This window comes from Malaclemys terrapin, chromosome 10 (genome assembly GCF_027887155.1).
Source record: "Malaclemys terrapin pileata isolate rMalTer1 chromosome 10, rMalTer1.hap1, whole genome shotgun sequence".
NCBI lineage: Eukaryota > Metazoa > Chordata > Testudines > Emydidae > Malaclemys > Malaclemys terrapin.
The window spans coordinates 68365317-68385612 of NC_071514.1; the positions used below are offsets into that span (position 1 = coordinate 68365317).

The 20296-nt window shown below is 41.5% G+C and overlaps 1 protein-coding gene across 1 annotated transcript; it reads right to left on the minus strand.

Annotated features, from left to right (window-relative positions):
- Positions 1-13657, minus strand: CEP20 (centrosomal protein 20). The gene is made up of 5 exons (XM_054042750.1): positions 13596-13657; positions 6417-6614; positions 4828-4912; positions 3799-3935; positions 1-472 (listed from the first exon to the last, which is right to left on the minus strand). The coding sequence occupies exons 1-5, from the start codon at positions 13621-13623 to the stop codon at positions 396-398; spliced, it is 525 nt and encodes a 174-aa protein (XP_053898725.1). The 5' UTR covers positions 13624-13657; the 3' UTR covers positions 1-395.
- Between the last annotated feature and the right edge of the window lie 6639 nt (positions 13658-20296).

Sequence of the window (20296 nt, forward strand, 5' to 3'; positions counted from 1 at the left end):
GAAAATGAAGTTAGCTTTTATTCACATGTACAGTAATAGTGATTTCACAAGTGCAGAAAAAGTAGTGTAAAGTAATGAGACTAAAGACAGAGTTAAATAGTGAGTGCTGGAATAGAATAAATACTCCTGAAAAGTCTTATTTTTGTAAATTAAAACATGTTGGGCCCCTTCTTGCATAGCAGGAACAGGCCCTAAGCTAACTTTGCTTTTCCAGCAATAAATTATTGTGGGCCTAATCCTACAAAGTCTGATTTATGAGTAGCCTTTACTCATTCAAGCAGTCCCACTGAAGTCAAAGGGACAACTTATGTAAGCAAGAACTATTCATGTGAATAAAGGTTTGCAGGATCCAGTCTTGATTGTTTAAATGAAAAATGGACAACAAAACTGAATTGTCATCTGTTTACACCCTGTAAAACAAGTGGATCTTCAATGCTAGTGCCGGCCATCCTCCCTGGTTCTGGAATTGAATCTGAAAATTAATACAAGATGTAGTATAAGTATTTATGCATCCGCAGAGTCAGGGAAGACATTTCTATGTAAATGTCATTGTCAACAAAATTTAGTAATCCGAACCTCAGTACATAAAACATTTTAAGACCGGAGGAGGCTAGGAAGCTCGTCCATGTCAGTTTTTGCATTAGCAGTTATGCACCATAAATCTGTCTATACAGCTATAACAACATTTTGAATAAGTATTAATAGAATGAGCTTTCAGTCTTATTATAGTTCTCAGATGCACCTGAATGTACTGTATTTATATATTGGAACATACTGTAAATTACAGTATATAGCAGGACCCCCATCACCAAAGGGGGGAGGGATTGATAGCCTGCTAAACCCAGGGTTGTGAGTTCAATCCTTGAGGGGGCCACTGAGGGATCTGGGGCAAAAATCTGTCTGGGGATTGGTCCTGCTTTGAGCAGGGGGTTGGACTAGATGACCTCCTAAGGTCCCTTCCAACCCTGATATTCTATGATGTATCATGCCCAAAAGCATATCAGAACATTCACAGGACAACAAGAACATTTCTAACATGAAAAATAAAGGTCTTCTCTTCCATTGTTTAACATACATGACTCATTAGGAGTTCTATTTACAAAGAAAGGGAAAACAGATTCCAGAATGCTGAAATATTTGTTTTCTCAAGATCATTTATTTATTCCACTGGACTGATTTTGCTTCTTCATAGTAAGACGTACTGAAGAATTAATCAGACACATCTGGTATCATAAAACAATTGCTTTTTGTGGGCTCCTCAGCTGCATTTTGCATATCCGCTTGCTTCACAATACAAATAGGCTAAAGCTAAAGATTAAAGCTTCCTCTACGAAAAAGTTAAGATATGCTTCTACAGTTACCGTTCCTACATAAGGAGGTAGTAATGTCTAACAACTAACACCCCATCCTGTAGTTGGCAGGGAGACCCCAGCGTGGAGTCTCACCGAAATCAATGGGCTCTGCATAGGAGCTCCGGAGCAGAATCAATTGCAAGATTGTTGACTAAGTTTATAATTGTTTAAACTAACCAGCACAACACTGAACTTAAACACTTAGAGATAATACTGCACAGAAAGAGATTTAACTAAAAGAGAAACCAGTTACTTCTTGAGAAGCCCAGCTTCTGTACCAAAAAGTGTTGCTTCTTTGGCACCCTCTTGTGGCAGAAAGGAAACTAGCTGTCCCTGCCTCCCATTTTGATACCCCTACATGATAAATAAATCTCTCTATAAAAATACAGCCTGTATATAATGCTTTTTATCTGTAGATAATGTAAGAGAATAAAACATATCCATCTTCAGCAGGATTTTCAGGATTTACAATTAAGGGAAAGTACCAAATCTCAACGAGCGCATAAGTGAAATAAAACACGGCAGAGTGGCTTATTCAAGGAAAAAAATCCTGGAGCAACTGTCCCTTTCACTCTCTTGTGCATAAAACAGTAAGGGGGAAAATACACTGTATCTAGTCAGAATCAGTAGTAGGTGGGCAGAAAGGCCCAGATACACAAGTGTTTAGGCCCCAACTTCCACTGATTTCAGTGAAAGGAGACTAAATACTTGTGTGGACCTGGTCAAAGTGGCTAGAAACAAACAGGAAAGTAAAGACAGTGATATTACAGTATAACATGGTAATATCAGTTATGGCCTGATCTAGAGATGACTGAAGTCAGGGGGAAAAACTCCCACCGATCTCAATGGGCTTTGGATCAGGCCTTATAGAGAATTGGGTATTTATGCCTACAGGCATAAATTAATCTTAAAGAAAGATGCCTGAACTAATGAGAACTTCCTAGTGGAAATATTTTGATGATCAGAACATACAAGAAATGTCTTTGCATAAAAATATATTCATGTGTATGCACCCCCAACCCTGTACTGAGAGTTTGGGATAAATTTTGCTCCTAGTTATTCCAGCGTAAATATGAAGTAATTCAACTGATGCCAGTAGAACTATTCCAGATGTATAGTAGTGTGACAAAGTGAAATTTGGGCCTTGTCCTCAGAAGCAAAATTGGAAAAAGATTGTGGGTGATATTTTGGCACTGGGAGTTGGGATTTACGGCTTCTCAATGCAAGATCAGTAACACTGGTAATGTTCAGCGTCAGCAAATCCTGACTTCTAAAACTACAGGAAAAATTGCACATAACTCTCTTCCTACTATCTATCAACCAGAATAACTCATCTGTCTCCTGTTAATGAGTTTCAAGCATTTGTAATATTCTTAAAATTTTCATATGCAGTTAAAAAACAACTTGTGTGTTTCAATTGTCCTGGCTACCTGCAGCTACCATTGAAGACAATAGAAACTGCAACACTCAGCAATACTTAAAATAAGGCTGTATAGTTAACTTCACTGTGGACTGTGTCCAATTTCAAAAATGTCTGTTGTCCAGATAATGTTAATTCCCATTTTAGAGGAAAATTCCAACTATCAAGACATTTGATGGCAAAAACAAGATCTGTGAACATTTTTCACAACTGCTTTTCAGCGTGTTTGGTCTTGGTAAGTCAGAAATGTATTTTCCTCCTACCTTGATGTTACAAGGTAAAAATGAAATATTCATACGCATTAAAAGAGATCAGAAGTGAAGGATTCTTGCTTCATAAAATTAGCCATGGTTTGAGCAAAGATCTTTCATGTACATATAGCTATATCTGGTATTAATGTAGCACTTTGTAGCAGGATACATCCTACAGCCCTAGATCTTAACATGATTAGCCAACACATTTTGAAAATATTAACATTGTTTTTGATAGAACTATCATCACAGAGAAACCTGGAAAAATAAATCTCATCCTTTATGTAGTCTTTGCATAGAAGAGGTTATACACTTGGTGTATCTTATTTTGCATTCTGATGTGTTCCACTTTCATGTTCTTTATACATGTGTATGAAGTTATCAATCAACTGGGGAAATAATTTAATATGGGCTAGGCAAACTTTTGGCTATAGAGATCTGCCTTGTGAATTCACTTTTAGATGCAAAAAACACTTATGAATCTATGGCAATGACTGTTCCCATTTGTTAGCATCTTTGTTCTATTAAAATCTCTGTCAAGTGGCTCAAAACAGGGCACTGGAGGTGGGGGGAATAGTGGTCAAGTTCTAATTGCCAATACCAGATTATCTGGAATGGAGAACTATCCCTAATCATTGTGCTAAACTACGCCCTTTGAAACATGAGACGGGATCAGAGCAGAGTCAGTGGTGCGCAGAGGGCACAGTGCTGGCTCTTCTTGTAGGACCTAAAAACTCCTGAGGAACAACAAAGCTGCAGATTAAGATATACACACCCATTTGATTTCTTTCATTAGGTAGTTTGCTGAGATTCCGTCTTGGAAACTGCAGTGAAGATCCTTTTGAAAATGTATCATGGATGTCGCCTTTACTACCATGTAAAAAATGAGCTATAATTCCATACAAGAGAGGGCTGTTAAAAGAGAAACAACAAAGTAGTGTACATAGAATGTAAAGTGCTGAGCATAAGAATTCCCCCCCCCCCTTTTTTTTTTTAATTTCAAATAACAAAGAGTCCTGGAACAGGAAAAGGCCACTTAGTCCTCAGTACTGGTTCCCAGAATGTAGACAGATAGATGTCTTCAGCATAACTATTTCCCAAACATTGTGTTTTTAACTCAAAGTTTATAATTCCTGTCTCAAAATTATTTAGTTTAAAAATGTTACAGCCAATGCTCTTTTTCCTTCTGTTTGTAAACAAATAAACCTAAAATACATTCCTCTAATTTTGTAAAAAGCAATCCTATTTGATCATCTTCCCTCATACAGGATGCCCTAAATCAGGATAAGTAAAAAAATTACTCTAATTCTTTATTCATATTTGTCAAAATTAATAATTGCCAATACAGAAACAATCATTTCATTGGTTTATGAATGTCATGCCAAGGAGCACCACACAAATTCACATGGAAGTCTCAAAGCACAATTTCGCAACTGACTTTGGAGTTAGTTGAAAGATGTGTGGAAAACCACAGTGAACAGCTCTCTAAAGGGTAGTGTCTGAGGCTTGCGTGTTGCGGTCCTAATGCGCAGTGTGGAGACTTTCGCAAACCAGGTAGAACAGTTCCGTATACGTGTTTCAGATGCTAACAGTTACTACACAAATTGGTAACATGCTTGTGCAGAGCAGAATTACACCCTTGGAGCATGAAATGTAGGCCAGTTCCTCCAAAGACCATTTGCACATCCCCAAGACTTAAGACTGCAAATAGCACTTACCTAGGTCTTAAACAAATATTACAGCAGGCATAGAAAATGTGGCACATATACTGAATAGAGTGCACTGTGATTTCAAATCTACTTACACTGATTTTCTATTTGGATCTTCCACTATATTCAGCTCACGGACAAGAAACTGTCTATCCAATGGTACTTCAGGTTGGCCAGATTCTGAAAAGTTAAGAATGTTTAAAATATTTTAAGTTCTTAAATAATAGTTAAACTAAAAGTCTGCTAGTATGTGTGTGTGATATATAAATAATGTTTTTTACATTCTGGTCTTTGGAACAACATCAGAGTGCACATGTTACCTTTGACATATATTCCCACTGTTAGATCTTTTCTATTCCCATGATGGCTCTGAGTCCAATACTACATGGGATTCCTATAACAAACTTTAATAATTATCCTCTACTATGAAGTTCTTAAAGTTATATAAAAGAAAAACATGACTAAAGTCATTTTTAAATAAAAAATACTTGGGTAACTTATTTTTCCCCCACAGGGATACTGTTACAAATATCAGGCTGATTCCGCACATAATGGAATCCACAAACTCCTTCCTCTCTCCCCATCAAAAGATGCATGGACATATCTGTGCATTTAAAATATCCTTTTAAGAGAAAGTTGACTCTAAAGGATACTGTCACAATGAGTACAAATATCAAATTAGCTCCTTACTTGAACATCTTTCATATTGCTTTACTGAGCTATTTTCAGTCTAATTATTGCATCTTTCCAGTTTAAATATTATTGCTAAGCACAATTAGAGCATGTTACATGTCTTTTGCACACTACATTTCCAACAGGCAACAGCAGTAATAATGCCAGAACTGAGGACCTGTACAAATTTCAAATATGTATAAATATGTAGGACACTGATTTATTTTATATAACTATCACACTAATATTTGAAATATAATCAATAACATTAAAGCATAAATGCAGTTGTTCAAACACTAATTACTCCTTTTTACCCTCAATCCTACTATTTACTGAGTACCTCTAACCAAGTCTTGGGTGCAGTTAGATAGTGTATTCACAGTACTCCAAGACATAAGACTGCCCTCCACCGCATTTGAAGTGCTAATATAGTTTGGAATCATTAGTTGACACCTGAATTTTCATCCTTCATTTATATTTCCATTTTGCACTTTACTTAATAGGAAATGGAAATATAAATGGGACTGTATACTTTAAAATACTCATTCCCGTGTCAGAAAATATTTGGACACTTCAGTGGTGGCAGTTTGCATTCCATATACTATATGTGCATCACATGCGATTGCGCTTAACTGGCAAGGATGTTTCTCCGCCTGCTATTGCAGACTGTTAATTTTTGCTTTAGAAAGCCATCCTCTCCTGTGCATCAGTTGCTACATTGACACATTTAACTTATGGTAAGGAGCCTGGGAAAGAGAGACTTCTCAGAGACTAATGCCATTATTTAGCCTGATGTCTGAGGGAAAAGAGATGTCTACACTTTATTTATCTTCACTAACCTTTACAAAACAAGCTGGGGAGAAGGGAAAAGAGTATACACATTACCCTGAAGATTTTCTGACTTATGTCATCACAATGTAATACGATCAGATTTATTGAGCTAATCCAGCTATTATCCATTAAGATAGAGATTGTAAATAAAGCAGTTGAAGCCAGTAAGCCAACCCAATACCTGCTGTTAGAACAGATGCAGTGTATTTATATTTATTGAATTCCAAGTATTCACGAATTAGTTCATTGATTAGAAAATTTTCATGAGACAGTGGTGGCCGTGGTTCACTTTGGTCATCCAACGCATTAAAAACTTCAGCTCTGATCCTTGCTTTTATTTGTCCCAGTGCACCTCTCTTTTCCAATGTGTCCTTCAGTACTATTAAATACATAAAAAAGAATTTCTATTACTGCACATAGTCATAAGCTTATTATTCAATACTAACCCCCAGAATCAGTCATTTTATATAACTTAATCATTTAAAAAAAAAGTGAGTTGTCCAAACTATTTGGAATGGTGGTTATGGATTATTAATTATGAAGAGAAATGCATGGGATCCGAACCATGGACAAGTCAGCTGGCCTTTTAAGCACTGATTAGAGATCATCTCTGAGCAAAGCTAGATAACATGAAATTAAAAACAATATCAGCCACTGTGAGCTCAAGTGTATACAAGGTTCTCATGCTGCTAAAACCAGTAAGAAATTATTTCAAAATGTCTAATATAGGAAAGGCCAACCCCTAGTGTTCAAAAATCATGAGTCAGGGCCCAAAAACTAATCATGACATTGGTTAACAATGAATTTTGAGAAATATTTTAATGAGTTCTATTTATTTGCCTTTGGAAACATGGATTCTAGTGTCAAACTGTTCTCTGCAACAATGAGGTCTAGATACTACTTTTTCAGCTATTTAAATCACCAAGTGGAAAGCCTGGATTTAAATCAATTTTAATAAACTCTTTGTACTTCCTTTATTTTTCTAAAGAAAGGTGCACTCTCACTGGTTCATATAAACCAGGGGTTGGCAACGTTCGGCACGTGGCTCGCCAGGATAAGCACCCTGGCGGGCCGGGCCAGTTTTATTTACCTGCTGATGCGGCAGGTTCGGCCGATCGCGGCCTCCCCTGGCCGCGGTTCGCCGTCCCGGGCCAATGGGGGCGGCGAGAAGCCACGGCCAGCACATCACTCGCCCGCGCCGTGTCAGCAGGTAAATAAAACTAGCCCGGCCCGCCAGGGTGCTTGTCCTGGCCAGCCGCGTGCCGAACATTGCCGACCCCTGATATAAACATTAAAACATGTTGATTTACAACTGAATAGGCTGTACACTAGATTTGCCACATCTTTTTGCCACTTAGGAAGGTACACTATTACACATTTATTTATGCAATTATAGCTTTCAATTTTCAGATTCCTAATTGTACATTTATAGACTGTTAGAAAATGGTGAATATCTTGCTCATTTACTAAATAATTAATTTTGCGCAAGCTGCACTAGGTTAGAAACTAGAATTACACAACTGCATATAAAGTTTTTTTTTATTAAAACCTGTTTTGAATACAGTCTCATCAAAAGACAACTCAATCATTTATTAAAGAAACAGGGATTAACTGTAGTCAGTGAATTAAACAGATTTCAAGTCAGCTTGGGAAAATTTTCCAATATGCCTAAGTGAATGTGACTGGAGCTTAAAGTCCTTCTTGCCCAAACGGTCTCATTTTCAGGAGACTTAAGTTACTTCAGCTATCCTTCAAACATAAGACTGGTCGATCTCACCCCTCCCTCCTCATCTTTATTCACCGACTGGAAGAGACAAGTTTTCCTGCTTTTTTTTCCAACTCCCAATCAATTTTTCAACTTTGAATTAATTAGTCAAATGAAGAAAATATGCTTTCTGTGGTCAAAAGCTGGTTTAGCACTTCAATAAGTTCTTTTTCAGGTGATTAGCTATGATTTCCACCAGTTCAGTGCCATAATTTATTATGATTAGAATGACTGGGTGATTATTAGATCCCCATGTCATAGCCACATATTCTTTTTCAGCAATTAAGCATCTACCCTGGTACTTTAGGTTGAGAATATTGTCAAGGAAATGAGGTAGCATAGATGCTTGTGTGACGGGTTGGATCACAGAAACCCCCTTGGGAGCTGCCACCAGATGTGCAAAGACTACCCCTGCTTCTGTTTTCCCTGCCAGCTCAGGACTCCAGCACCCTGTCTTGCTGAGCCAGACACTCACTGTTTGGCTCCAGACACAGATCCAGGGTCTGAATCACTTGTCCCAAAGCTGCAAGTTTACCTGAAAACAGCTCACAGTAGTGCGCTTGTCTTTAGCACTCAGATGCCCAACTCCCAATGGGGTCTAAACCCAGATAAATCCGTTTTACCCTGTATAAAGCTTATGCAGGGCAAACTCATAAATTGTTCGCCCTCTATAACACTGATAGAGAGATATGCACAGCTGTTTGCTCCCCCAGGTATTAATACATACTCTGAGTGAATTACTAAATAAAAAGTGATTTTATTAAATACAGACAGTAGGATTTAAGTGGTTCAAAGTAGTAACAGACAGAACAAAGCAAGTCACCAAGCAAAATAAAATAAAATGCGCAAATCTATGCCTAATCAAACTGAATACAGATAATCTCACCCTCAGAGATGTTTCAGTAAGTTTTTCTCAGACTGGACACCCTCCAGGCCTGGGCACAATTCTTTCCCCTGGTACAGCTCTTGTTGCAGCTCAGGTGGTAGCTAGGGGATTCTTCATGATGGCTTCTCCCCCTCTCTGTTCTCTTCCCCCCTTTATATATCTTTTGCATAAGGCGGGAACTCTTTGTCTCTCTGGGTTTCCACCCCCCCTTACTGGAAAAGCACCAGGTTAAAGATGGATTCCAGTTCAGGTGACATGATCACATGTCACTGCAAGACTTCATTACTCACTTGCCAGCACACACATATACAGGAAGACTCACAGGTAAATACAGCCATCTGCAGACAATGGGAGTCATCAAGATTCCAAACCATCATTAATGGTCCACACTTTACACAATTACAATAGGCCCTCAGAGTTACATTTTATATTTCTAGTTTTAGATACAAGAGTGGTACATTTATGCAAATCAGATGATCACACTCAGTAGATTATAAGCTTTGTAATGATACCTTACAAGAGACCTTTTGCATGAGGCATATCCCAGTTACTTACATTCACTTATTACCGTATTTTCTCTAAAACTATCTCAGTTACATTATATTGACTTATTATCAAGTTTTTATAAAACTATATAGACTGCACAACGTCACAGCTTGATCCATCTGCTACTCTATGACCCGCAATTTAACTACTTTGTTGGCATTTCTTCAATGTCTGAGTTCTTTCCAAATTTCAACATCATCAGCAATACAGTAGCAATCTTTCTGCTGCAATTTGTCCAAGGCTATGAAAATAGGTTTCAGTACATTCAGCATATCTTCTACATTCCTCTTTAGTCCGATGTTGACTACTTTGGGTATAATAGTTCCATCTATTTTTGTCACTATTTTCTTCATAAAACGTCATCAGAATAGGCCAGTTCTTAATAAATAGCTCAAAACTGTCAACCACTGAATTCCATCTTAGGGGAGAATTAGTTTGGATCCTCTTGATCTTTTCAGTGAAGCAAATGAGCTTTGCACCCATGTTACAGTTTACAGGCTCCCTTCCTTATCTTCTAGATTTCTTCTCATCTTTGCTACATCTGCAGCATTGTCTGTGACCAAGCTATGTATTTCACACTTGAAATGTTGCTGTTTGTTACAGCTTTTACTGCTGCTACTTCTAAGTATTCTGTTGTATAAGCATTTCTTGATGTATCAACTGTTTCTGTAAGATAGACATCCCCATCTTCTGTTGACACACGCATGTATTACTGCATCATTGTGTATATTGCTCCACTCATTAAGACTGAAATTAACAAATTTCCTATCAATACTTCTTGCACACTGTTCAATTTCCTTCTGATACACCGTATGCAGCAACCTTCCAGCAACATCTGCTCTGCCTGGTGGCATATAGCCTGGTCATAATGATCGAACCATGTGGATGAAATGGTTGGTCTGAAGAAGACAGAAAGTTGCATAAATGAACTGAACAGATTAGCCTTTCTGTTCATCTATGGAGTCTTGCTTTAATTAGCTGGCCCTGATTATGAATTTATCCAAGGCTTTATTGAAGGAGGAGTTTTTGTTGATACAGGTATTTGCTGCCCATATGTTTAGTTACAGCACTGCTAGAGGTGACAGCAGAAGACTTTGAAGTTGTAAACAGTGCAGATGATAGACCTTCATAGCCCCTTATGTCTAAACTGGATCCTGAAACAAAATGGTAAAGCGTCACTCGTTCACTCACTATTACTCAGTGCACTGCTTAAAAAAAAGATTGTAAATGAAAGTCTTCCTACTGCAGCTGTCCACATCTTCAAAGTCATTGCCTTCTGAGTAACATTTTTCATAATGACAGGTTTCAAAGTAGCAGCTGTGTTAGTCTGTATCCGCAAAAAGAACAGGAGTACTTGTGGCACCTTAGAGACTAACACATTTATTTCACATAAGCTTTCGTGGGCTACAGCTCACTTCTTCAGATTCATAGAGTGGAACACACAGGCAGAAGATATTTATACATACAGAGAACATGAAAAGGGGGAATTACGCATACCAATTATAAGAGGCCAATCAATTGAGATGAGCTATAAGTAGCAGCAGAAGAAAAAAGTGACACCATCATAGGACCTAAGCACATCAGCCACACCATCAGGGGCTTGTTCACCTGCACATCTACCAACCTGATATATACCATCATGTGCCAGCAATGCCCCTCTGCCATGCACATTGGCCAAACTGGACAGTCTCTACGCAAAAGAATAAATGGACACAAATCTGACATCAGGAATCATAACATTCAAAAACCAGTGCGAGAACACTTCAACCTCTCTAATCACTCAGTGACAGACTTGAAGGTGTCAGTTTTGCAACAAAAAAACTTCAAAAACAGACTCCAAAGAGAGACTGCTGAACTTGAATTAATATGCAAATTAGACACAATTAACTTAGGCCTAAACAGAGACTGGGAATGGTTGGGTCATTACACTAACTGAATTTTTTTCCCCCCATGTTAAGTTCTCCTCACACCTTCTATGGGTCATCTCAATTATCACTTCAAAGTTTTTTTTCTTCTGCTGCTACTTATAGCTCATCTAAATTGATTGGCCTCTTACAACTGGTATGCATACTTCCACCTTTTCATGTTCTCTGTATGTATAAATATCTTCTGCCTGTGTGTTCCACTCTATGCATCTAAAGAAGTGAGCTGTAGCCCATGAAAGCTTATGCTGAAATAAATTTGTTAGTCTCTAAGGTGCTACAAGTACTCCTGTTCATTTTTCATGTTTCATTTTGACAAACCAGACCTTGCAACTTTGTTGCATTATTTACATTTGGTAGGTGTTCATGTTTAGCCAGAGGTAGAGGAATTTCTTGAAAATATTCCCAGTTAGTGTCTTTTTATGACTTGCAGCCATGGGAACTTTTTTCCTTCAGTTCCCTGGTGTTGAAATCCACTCTAGAGGTTGCATTCTGAAGAATGTTGTCCCTTCTTCAGTGTTCTGCTTTGCTACCAATGCTACTCCTTTTTTGGTTGTACACTCTGCTCCTCTTCCCTTGTCACATAATTTCCCCAATTTCCCCCTTCCCCCCAAAAAACAAAAGAACTAACAATCCAAGATTTTTGCTCATGTGACCCACATGCCTTTTGCACTGCAGTATTTTATTTATTTAGAGACAAAAGGGAGGCAGTTGAGAAAATAATGGATTTGTTTATCTGTGTACAGATGCAAAGAGACAGAGCAAGGCCATTTACATGACGTGCCCAAAACTGTCCAGAAGCAAGGGCTGGTAGTTACTAGGTAGATCAATTGCTGTTTTTTCCCCCCTTCCCTCCTCCCCATGAAATGAGTAAATTTCTATGGTGGGAGGAGTCTTAAATATTCATAATTTAAGAATTGAGTCAGTGGATGATCCTAATGAAATAATAATGGTGTCTCCTGGAGTCAATGGCTAGGTCCCAATGCCTGTGATGATTTTGCCAGTCTCTTGCTCCCAGTAGCACAGCCCCTATGGCTCCCACCTGATCAAGCCCTTAATACAGTACATGAAAATATTGTGTGATATTTATAAAGCTTAACTTGAAAAGTTAGATGGCTTTTCTCAAGGTTCTTTATATACAAAAAGTAGCCTTTAACGCAAAGATTTTGATAGAGGGACATATTTAAATATGCTGAAACTGTTTTGAGATTATAATAAATGTAGGCCTTAATATTTTGTATTAAATTCAGATTTTAGTTTAAACAGGTTTAATTTTAAAAGAGAATAACTTAAACAATTTAAAAAATCCACTTTAAATCATTTTTTTTTCAAAAACCTAATTTTATCCACCCTATCTTTTTTGGTGAAATCTGACAGTTTTACCTAATCCCAAGACTCCAGGAGCTGGGGCTTTTAAAAAAAAATCTATTCTCATTAACTACTGTGAGACTTGAGATAAAATCATGAGACTTGGCAACACTGATATGTTTTGTAATGGCTGTTAGAGAGGAGCTTTTGGGGGGAAATGCTAGGGTTTGGGAAGGAACACTCTTCCAAAGAGTAAGAGACTGATGAACATGAAAGAGGATTTGCAAGAAGGGGTAAAAAAACTAGATCCATGCCCTTGTTTGTTTCGATATGATGTATTCAGGAAACATGTGAGGCGTTTTTATCCAATTTTTTCCCCTCTCCATTATAAATGCAGGGTTGTTCCCCTCTTTTCCTGCCAGAGTCTGGCTTTGGCTTCACTGCTAAGAGAAGATGTGTTTAAAACAAGGGGTAATTACCCTGCACAATACAGAGTGGAGAGAAAATAAACTACGGGTAGAGGGCGCAGCAGTGCCTTCATCACCTAGCTTACCTCTGGGGCCTTGTCTACACTAGGGCCAGGTGGGCGCTTGGGGCGGAGGAGGGCCGCTTCAAGCACAGGGGGAGCCCGCATAGCTCCTCCAGGGCTGCGTCCACACGTGTGGCAACGCGCAGCTCCGGCAGCGCCGCCGGGAGAGAGCGCTGGGCTACCAGGGCCTCTCGCCCAATCGTCTGTCAGGGCGGGAGGGAATCTCCACTTGGGAAACCAGGGCCTGGCTCCAAGGATTTATCCAGCAGCGCCGGCCCGGCGCACACGCTGCCCACAGCGGCTCCCACTGCCACCCCCTCCCCCGAGAGCGCCCCGGAGCGGGCAGCGGCTCCCACACAGCGCGGGCGCTCTAGGAACAGCTGCTCCCTACAGGCAGCCATTACCTGCTTTCAACTCGGCGATGGTCGCCATCTTCCAACGGCCACTACTCCGCCCAGGGGCGGGGACTGGGAGGAGAGGGAAAGGCCCCGGATGAAAACGGCTAAGGTCGCGCTGCGCGTGCCTACTCCGCTAAGCCGCAACGGGGAGGTGGCGCGAAAATCTTTCGATTGCGGAAGTGGCGCTTGTCTCAACGTTCCATCGCTGCGCCCTGAGCCAATCAGGGTGCGTGACAACTGAAGCGTTCCGAAGCGTGGGGGGGTTTTGAATGGGAGAAAGTGACTCTCTGGGGCGGGACGGAGAGATGGTGCCCACTGAGGCTGGGGTGGAGCTGGTTTCTGCCCATGGGTGTGGGCAGGTGGGAGTGTTTGTTGCGGTGGATTTAGCCCTGTGTGTTAGGGAGGGGGAGCGTCGGGCAGGAAGCCCTTCGCATAAATCGCCAGATATTGCCTGCATTATATGAATTTGGCTGTTTGCTGTATTTCTTTGTCACCCAGAGCGATGATAAGGCTCTATTTCCTTCTGACCTCTTCAGGAGGTGGGAGGGGACCCTCTGCGGGGTGCAGTGGGGGAACTGGAATTTGCAAAGATAAAGAGTGCACTCTCATGTTACAACAAGCTAAACCTCCTCCTTACCAGCAGTGTTGTGGTAAGAGGAAGATGATTATAGGTCCGTTTCCCCCACCAGCTGCGTCCAATCAACCCCTTACCATTCAGGTAAATCAGGTGGTCCCAGGGACCACCTCTGCACCGGTGTAGGATCTACCTCTAACCCTATCCCAACCCTAAGCCACATTGTATCCTGATCTGCCAGTGGCCTATAATACCCGAAGCCACGTTCACAGGCGAAGTCTGCCCGACTCCTCGATTGTTTAAAGGCCAGGCTGCGAAAGATATAACGTGGGGATTAAATGATGTGGAAGGATTTGCAGGGATGCCTCTTCCTCAGGTAGTGGCTATTGCCACCAGAGTGTTTAATGGGCGAGAAGCCCGACGAAAGGCTGAGAGGGTGAAGGAAGAAAAAGGGAATATAAGAATGTTAGCAGTTGTATTGAAGGGAGCAGAGCCTGGCGTCGGCAGAGGCCGAGGAAAACCCTTCTAGGGGGTGATGCAGGATGGGGGACTTTATGACTGATGGGATGAAGGGGGGTTCCATGTTGTTATGTTGCGCAGTGTTTTCCTTATCCCGCAATGATCCCCTAGTTCCTTTGATGATTGGAGGAAAACAGAATGATTGCTTATTAGATACAGGAGCCACCCTTTCCACCCTTACTGATTTGGATCTTCCTAAGAGTGGCAAAATCGAACATGTTATGGGAATTGAAGGAAATCCTTTTTGTTGTCAGATTTCCAAACCTTTAAACATACACATAGGGCCCCTGTCTGAGGAACACGCCTTCCTACTTACCCAAGGACTAACCAGTTTATTGGGACGTGATTTGCTGTGCAAACTCCGGGCTACTATTCACTGCTCTGACCAAGGCATTCTTTTGAGCCTGCCAGATGACTCTGTCATCCCCTTAATGGCTCTAATGAATCCCAAAACTCCTTCATATTTAGCAATGCTCCCCAGGGAGTTGGAAAATTCTGTCCCACCTTGGGTATGGGGAACAAAAAACACTGACATGGGATTACTAAAGTCAGCTGAGCCCGTTCAGATATGTGTTAGGACAGACATAGACCCCCCTCACATTCCCCAATACTCTCTCCCATGAGAGGCAATAAAGGGACTGACTCCGTTAATTGAGTCATTTTTAGGGGGTCGTCCCAGATATCATGGGGGCGTCTCCCTCAGGGGTATGTGGAATCCCCCGCTATATTTTCAGCTGTCTTGCACAAAGATTTGCAAGATGTAATACTCCCAGGATAGTCCATGTTACTTTTGTATGTGGATGATCTTTTATTATGCTCAGAAACACAAGAGACTAATAAGCAGGACTCAGAGTTTTTATGTGCCTTAGCAATGAAAGGACACAAGGTGTCACCCTCAAAGATTCAGTATTGCTCACAGGAGGTGAAATATTTAGGGCACATACTAAAACCAGGAAAGAGAAGCCTTGCTCAGGAAAGAATAAGTGTCATTTTAAATGTACCCCAGCCCAAGACAAAGAGACAGTTAAGGGGGTTCCGCGGCATGGCAGGATTCTGTAGGTCTTGGATTCCTGGGTATAGGGAAATGTCAAAACCATTAGTGCAGATGACCGCCAAGGATAAACCTGACCCAGTGAAATGGACTAAAGTTGCTACCAAATCCTTTGAGAGCATCCTTTGCATCGGCACCTGCCTTGGGATTCCTGGATTATAAGAAACCTTTTACCTTATTCGTTCATGAAAGGGCGCGGGTGGCCTCTGGTGTTCTTACACAAGCTATAGGATCACAGCGACAGCCTGTGGCCTATTTTTCAGCATTACTGGATCCTGTTGTAAGAGGAGCAGTAGAATGTCTTAAAGCCCTAGCTGCTGCAGCTTTGTTAGTTGAGAAAGCTCAAGAGTTGGTACAAGGACACCACCTAGTGGTAAAGTTTCACATGCTGTTACTCTCCTTCTAATCTAAATTAACGAAATACCCAACCTTTCACTAATGAAAGATTGACTAGAGTATCAGTGGATGGTGTAGACCTTGCCTGGACTGAAACTTAAATTCACTCAAAAAGGAACCCCTAGATAAGATCCCCAAGGAGGGAGCAACGCTTGTTGGCCGACCGGCAAGGCCAACCCGAAGTAGATGACTACAGGGCAACCATGGCTCTAAACGACTGATATCAGAGTTTTCGATGGATATAGAAGATTGGACAGTATTATTTGGATTAGCATTTATTGCTCTTTTTTTCTTTTATTTGTTGGTATTTTAACCTATTGTGAAAATGTTTCCTCTGTTGATTTTGTTGTTTTCCCCTTCCCTTTCTTACAAGCATAATAATTTCATTAGATTTAGCCATGTGGTGAGGAATAGAATCCCAGAATGGAGGAATGACTCATGCTGGGTGTGCACCTTGGTGCCTCCCGATTAGGAATGAGGACTTTCTTTCCTTCCTATCCCTTTGATGGCTGCAAATATTACTCATTCAAAGGTGTATGTTACTCCCTATCGGGCTACAACTCATACTTGGCAACAAGAAGGCAACTAAGCCCTAACTCCAGGTATTTGTTAACCTTCAAGGCGCAGGGTGAGTGGTGTCTCTTGGGGAATGGGCCAGGCCTGTTTTTAGGGAACAGTACTTGCAAATACTATGTGGGCCCAGATGGTGATGGAGAGTGGGCCACTCCCCTTGTTTATTGTTTTGACACCACTGACGACATTAACCGCAAGAGTGTCTGCGCCAATAGTGTCTGCTATGAAAACTGCACCATGGTATGGGAAAACTCCGATGGAAAATGTCTGTATGTAGGCAGAAATGTAGAGACGAAGACATCTCCTCGGAGCACGGGCCTATTGGGTTTACGGGACGTTATACATCCCTGTTACAAAAAGCGTTGGGAGTGACACGGGATGCACCTCCCGGCCCTGTTTCAGCAGGGTTCGGTTCTTACTGGGGGTATGGGAATAAAGCCTATCATACCTTCCAGTACACTTCTCAGGTTCTTGTTATCTTGCCTGGTTGTTACCCCCCGCTCGTATTGTGAAACAATTACATAAAGGCAAGATTAGAAATGTAAGGGACACTAGCAAACCTGAAGCTGAAGAGGCTGCAGCCCTCGAACCAATGACGTGGACAACATTCCCTAGTAATTGCAGACTTAGGAGAAGGGTTATAAGACTCCAGGGTATTTTATAAATTATGGCTAATGAGACTGCTACCATAGTTACTAATCAAGCCACGAAACTTAAGCAGCTTAGACAGTTAGCTTTACAAAATCATATGGCTTTAGGTAAGAGTTTTATGTATTTGTGAATGACATCTATAAAGATACCTTTAACAGAGCAGCCCACTTAAGAGACATTGCCCGAGACAGGTCTGATGAAGATAGCTGAACACATGATTGGTTTGATGGTTTATTTTCCTGGTTCCCATCCCTAACAGGCTGGTTAAAGGGACTCCTGAAAGCAGGTATTAAGATTTTACTGATTGTGTTTTGTGTGTTTAAACTGTCCGTGTGCATAATGTCTAAATGTGCTAGGGCAACTAGCAAATCAAAGTGAATATTTCTCTCTTTACAAGAAAGACAGGTTTTGGCAAAGGTGGGAACCATGCCAGATGCCGATATTCTGACCCCTATGTATTTGCTGTAACACTCCTACAGCTGTGAAAGTGTGATCATGAGCCCGTTATATGGGTCAAATTGATATAAAATTATTCTACTTAGCTGCCAGGGGGCAAATTTGTCACGTACACATGTGAAACATGCAGCGTCAGCTATATCTTAACTCAGGAAGTTCCTTCGAGAGGAAATGTAGCCAAACTCCAAACCTGGAGACAATGGAACTTTCTGTGCCTGCGTTCTGCAGATAACTAACTGCTTGGTTTGCAAAATAACACAAGGGGGGAGCAAGTAGATGAACAATAAGGGGTCATCAGAGGGGCAGATACATGTAGCTTGCTAGTTATGTATGGTAATGATGGCAAATTTTGGCCAATCATAGAGCGATAGATTATCATAGTCAACTGCATATAATGCTTTGGTGTAAGTGTTTTCTTGTTCTTGCTGACTTATGAGCTTGAACCCAATTGCAATTGAAATAAACAGATCGCCCCTCCCAGGGCTCCTTGCTTGATTAGCTGTGTCTGTCTCTCCTTATTCCTCAGCTGGAACGGACAGGAATTTCTATGACACCTTTGTTATGACAAACTGCTCTGTATTTTTGGGGCAACGGTTCATTTTGCTGATGTGGTGTAACCTATTTTGTTCAAAGTTTCTGTGGTGAATGAAGTTTATAGAAGTTTAATATTGCAACATGTGTGGCAATAAAAGATGTAAAAGCATCAAGAGAAAGTGAGTCCTACTGGGTTCAGGAGGAGTTGGATTTGGCTCTAAATTAATCAGCCCCATTGACTTTTTAAATAATATTTAGGATACATTCTCTGTTATATCCCATTATATGTGGATGGGTTGTTTTAGATGCCATCTTCGCTAAAGTTGGTACGGTCTGACACAGTGAAATTTCAAGAATACAAGTAGGTGTAATTCTCAACAAATTATTTAACAATAACCACAGACTTACACCTACTTGCATTCTTGAAATCTCACTGTGTCAGGGTATGGCTACACTCACAGATGTAGAGTGCCGGGAGTTAAACCAGCCCTCGTAGGCAGCAGCAGGGAAAGTGCTGCCGTGTGTTCACACTGTCAGTTGCAAGCGCGGTGGCGTGACCACATTTGCGGCACTTGCAGTGGCATTTGGAGCGGTGCATTATGGACAGCTATCCTACAGAGCACCTCTTCCCATTCTGGTGCTGAGGCTTGTGGGAAGGGGAAGGAGCGGCACGGGGCATCCTGGATCCTATCCCAATGCTCCGTGATGCATCGCTTTACATCCCAGCAATCCCTGTGCTTCCGTCCACATTTGGTGCCATCTTTCAATGGTTTTTGTACTGCGCGTTCTGTCTTCCCTTTTGGTCTGCAGGAATGGATCCTGAACTGCTGAGGAATATGCTGATGGGTCTCACCAGCATATCACGAATTGCAGTTGAGTTACTCCTTAAGCTACAAAGTGACAGTGAAGAGTCCGACGATGGGGTCAACACGCATAACGCATATGACACGAGATTGCTTGTGGCATTCACAGACATGCTCACCACCGTGGAATGCCGCTTTTGGGCTTGGGAATCAAGCACTGAGTGGTGGGATCACATCATCATGCAAGTCTGGGATGACGAGCAGTGGCTGCAGAACTTTCGGATGAGGAAAGCCACTTTTATGGGATTTTTTTGCTGAGCTCTCCCCCACCCTGCGGCGCAAGGACACGAGATTTGAGAACTGCTCTGCCGGTGGAGAATTGTGTGGTGATTGCAATCTGGATGCTGACTACTCCAGACAGCTACCGATTGGTCGCTAACCAGTTCGGAATGGGCAAGTCTACTGTTGGAATCATGTTGATGCGAGTGTGCTGGACCATTAATTGCATCCTGCTCAGAAGAACAGTGACTCTGGGCAACGTGCGTGACATTGTGGATGGCTTTGCACAAATGGGTTTCCCTAACTGCGGAGAGGCGATAGATGGCACACATATTCCAATTCTGGCACCCCAGGCCACCTAGCCTCCGAGTACATAAATCAGAAGGGGTATTTCTCTATGGTTCTCCAGGCACTTGTGGATCACCGTGGGCGTTTCACAGACATTAACACAGGCTGGTCTGGAAAGGTACATGATGCACGCATCTTTCAGAACACTGGCCTGTTCTGGAAGCTGCAAGCCTGGACTTTCTTCCTGGACCAGAAGATCACCGTAGGGGAAGTCAAAATGCCCATTGTGATCCTTGGAGACCCCGCCTACCCTTTAATGCCATGGCTCATGAAACCATACACAGGGAGCCTTGACCACAGCAAGAAACAGTTCAACAACAGGTTGAGTCGGTGCAGAATGACTGTTGAGTGTGCTTTTGGCCGTTTAAAGGGCCGCTGGTGCTGTCTGTATGGAAAGCTGGATCTGGCTGATGACAGCATCCCTCCGCTTATAGCCGTGTGCTGTACCCTCCATAACATTTGGGAAGGGAAGGGTGAAAGCTTCACTTAGGCATGGATCTCTGAGGTTCAACGCCTAGAGGCT

Coding starts and splice junctions, on each gene's coding strand:
- CEP20 (XM_054042750.1), bottom strand. CDS start 13,623: ATGGCGACCATCGCCGAGTTGAAAGCAG. Junction 6,615..13,595: donor CATCGCCGAGTTGAAAGCAG/GTAATGGCTGCC, acceptor TGTATTTAATAG/TACTGAAGGACACATTGGAA. Junction 3,936..4,827: donor GATCCAAATAGAAAATCAGT/GTAAGTAGATTT, acceptor CTCTTTTAACAG/CCCTCTCTTGTATGGAATTA.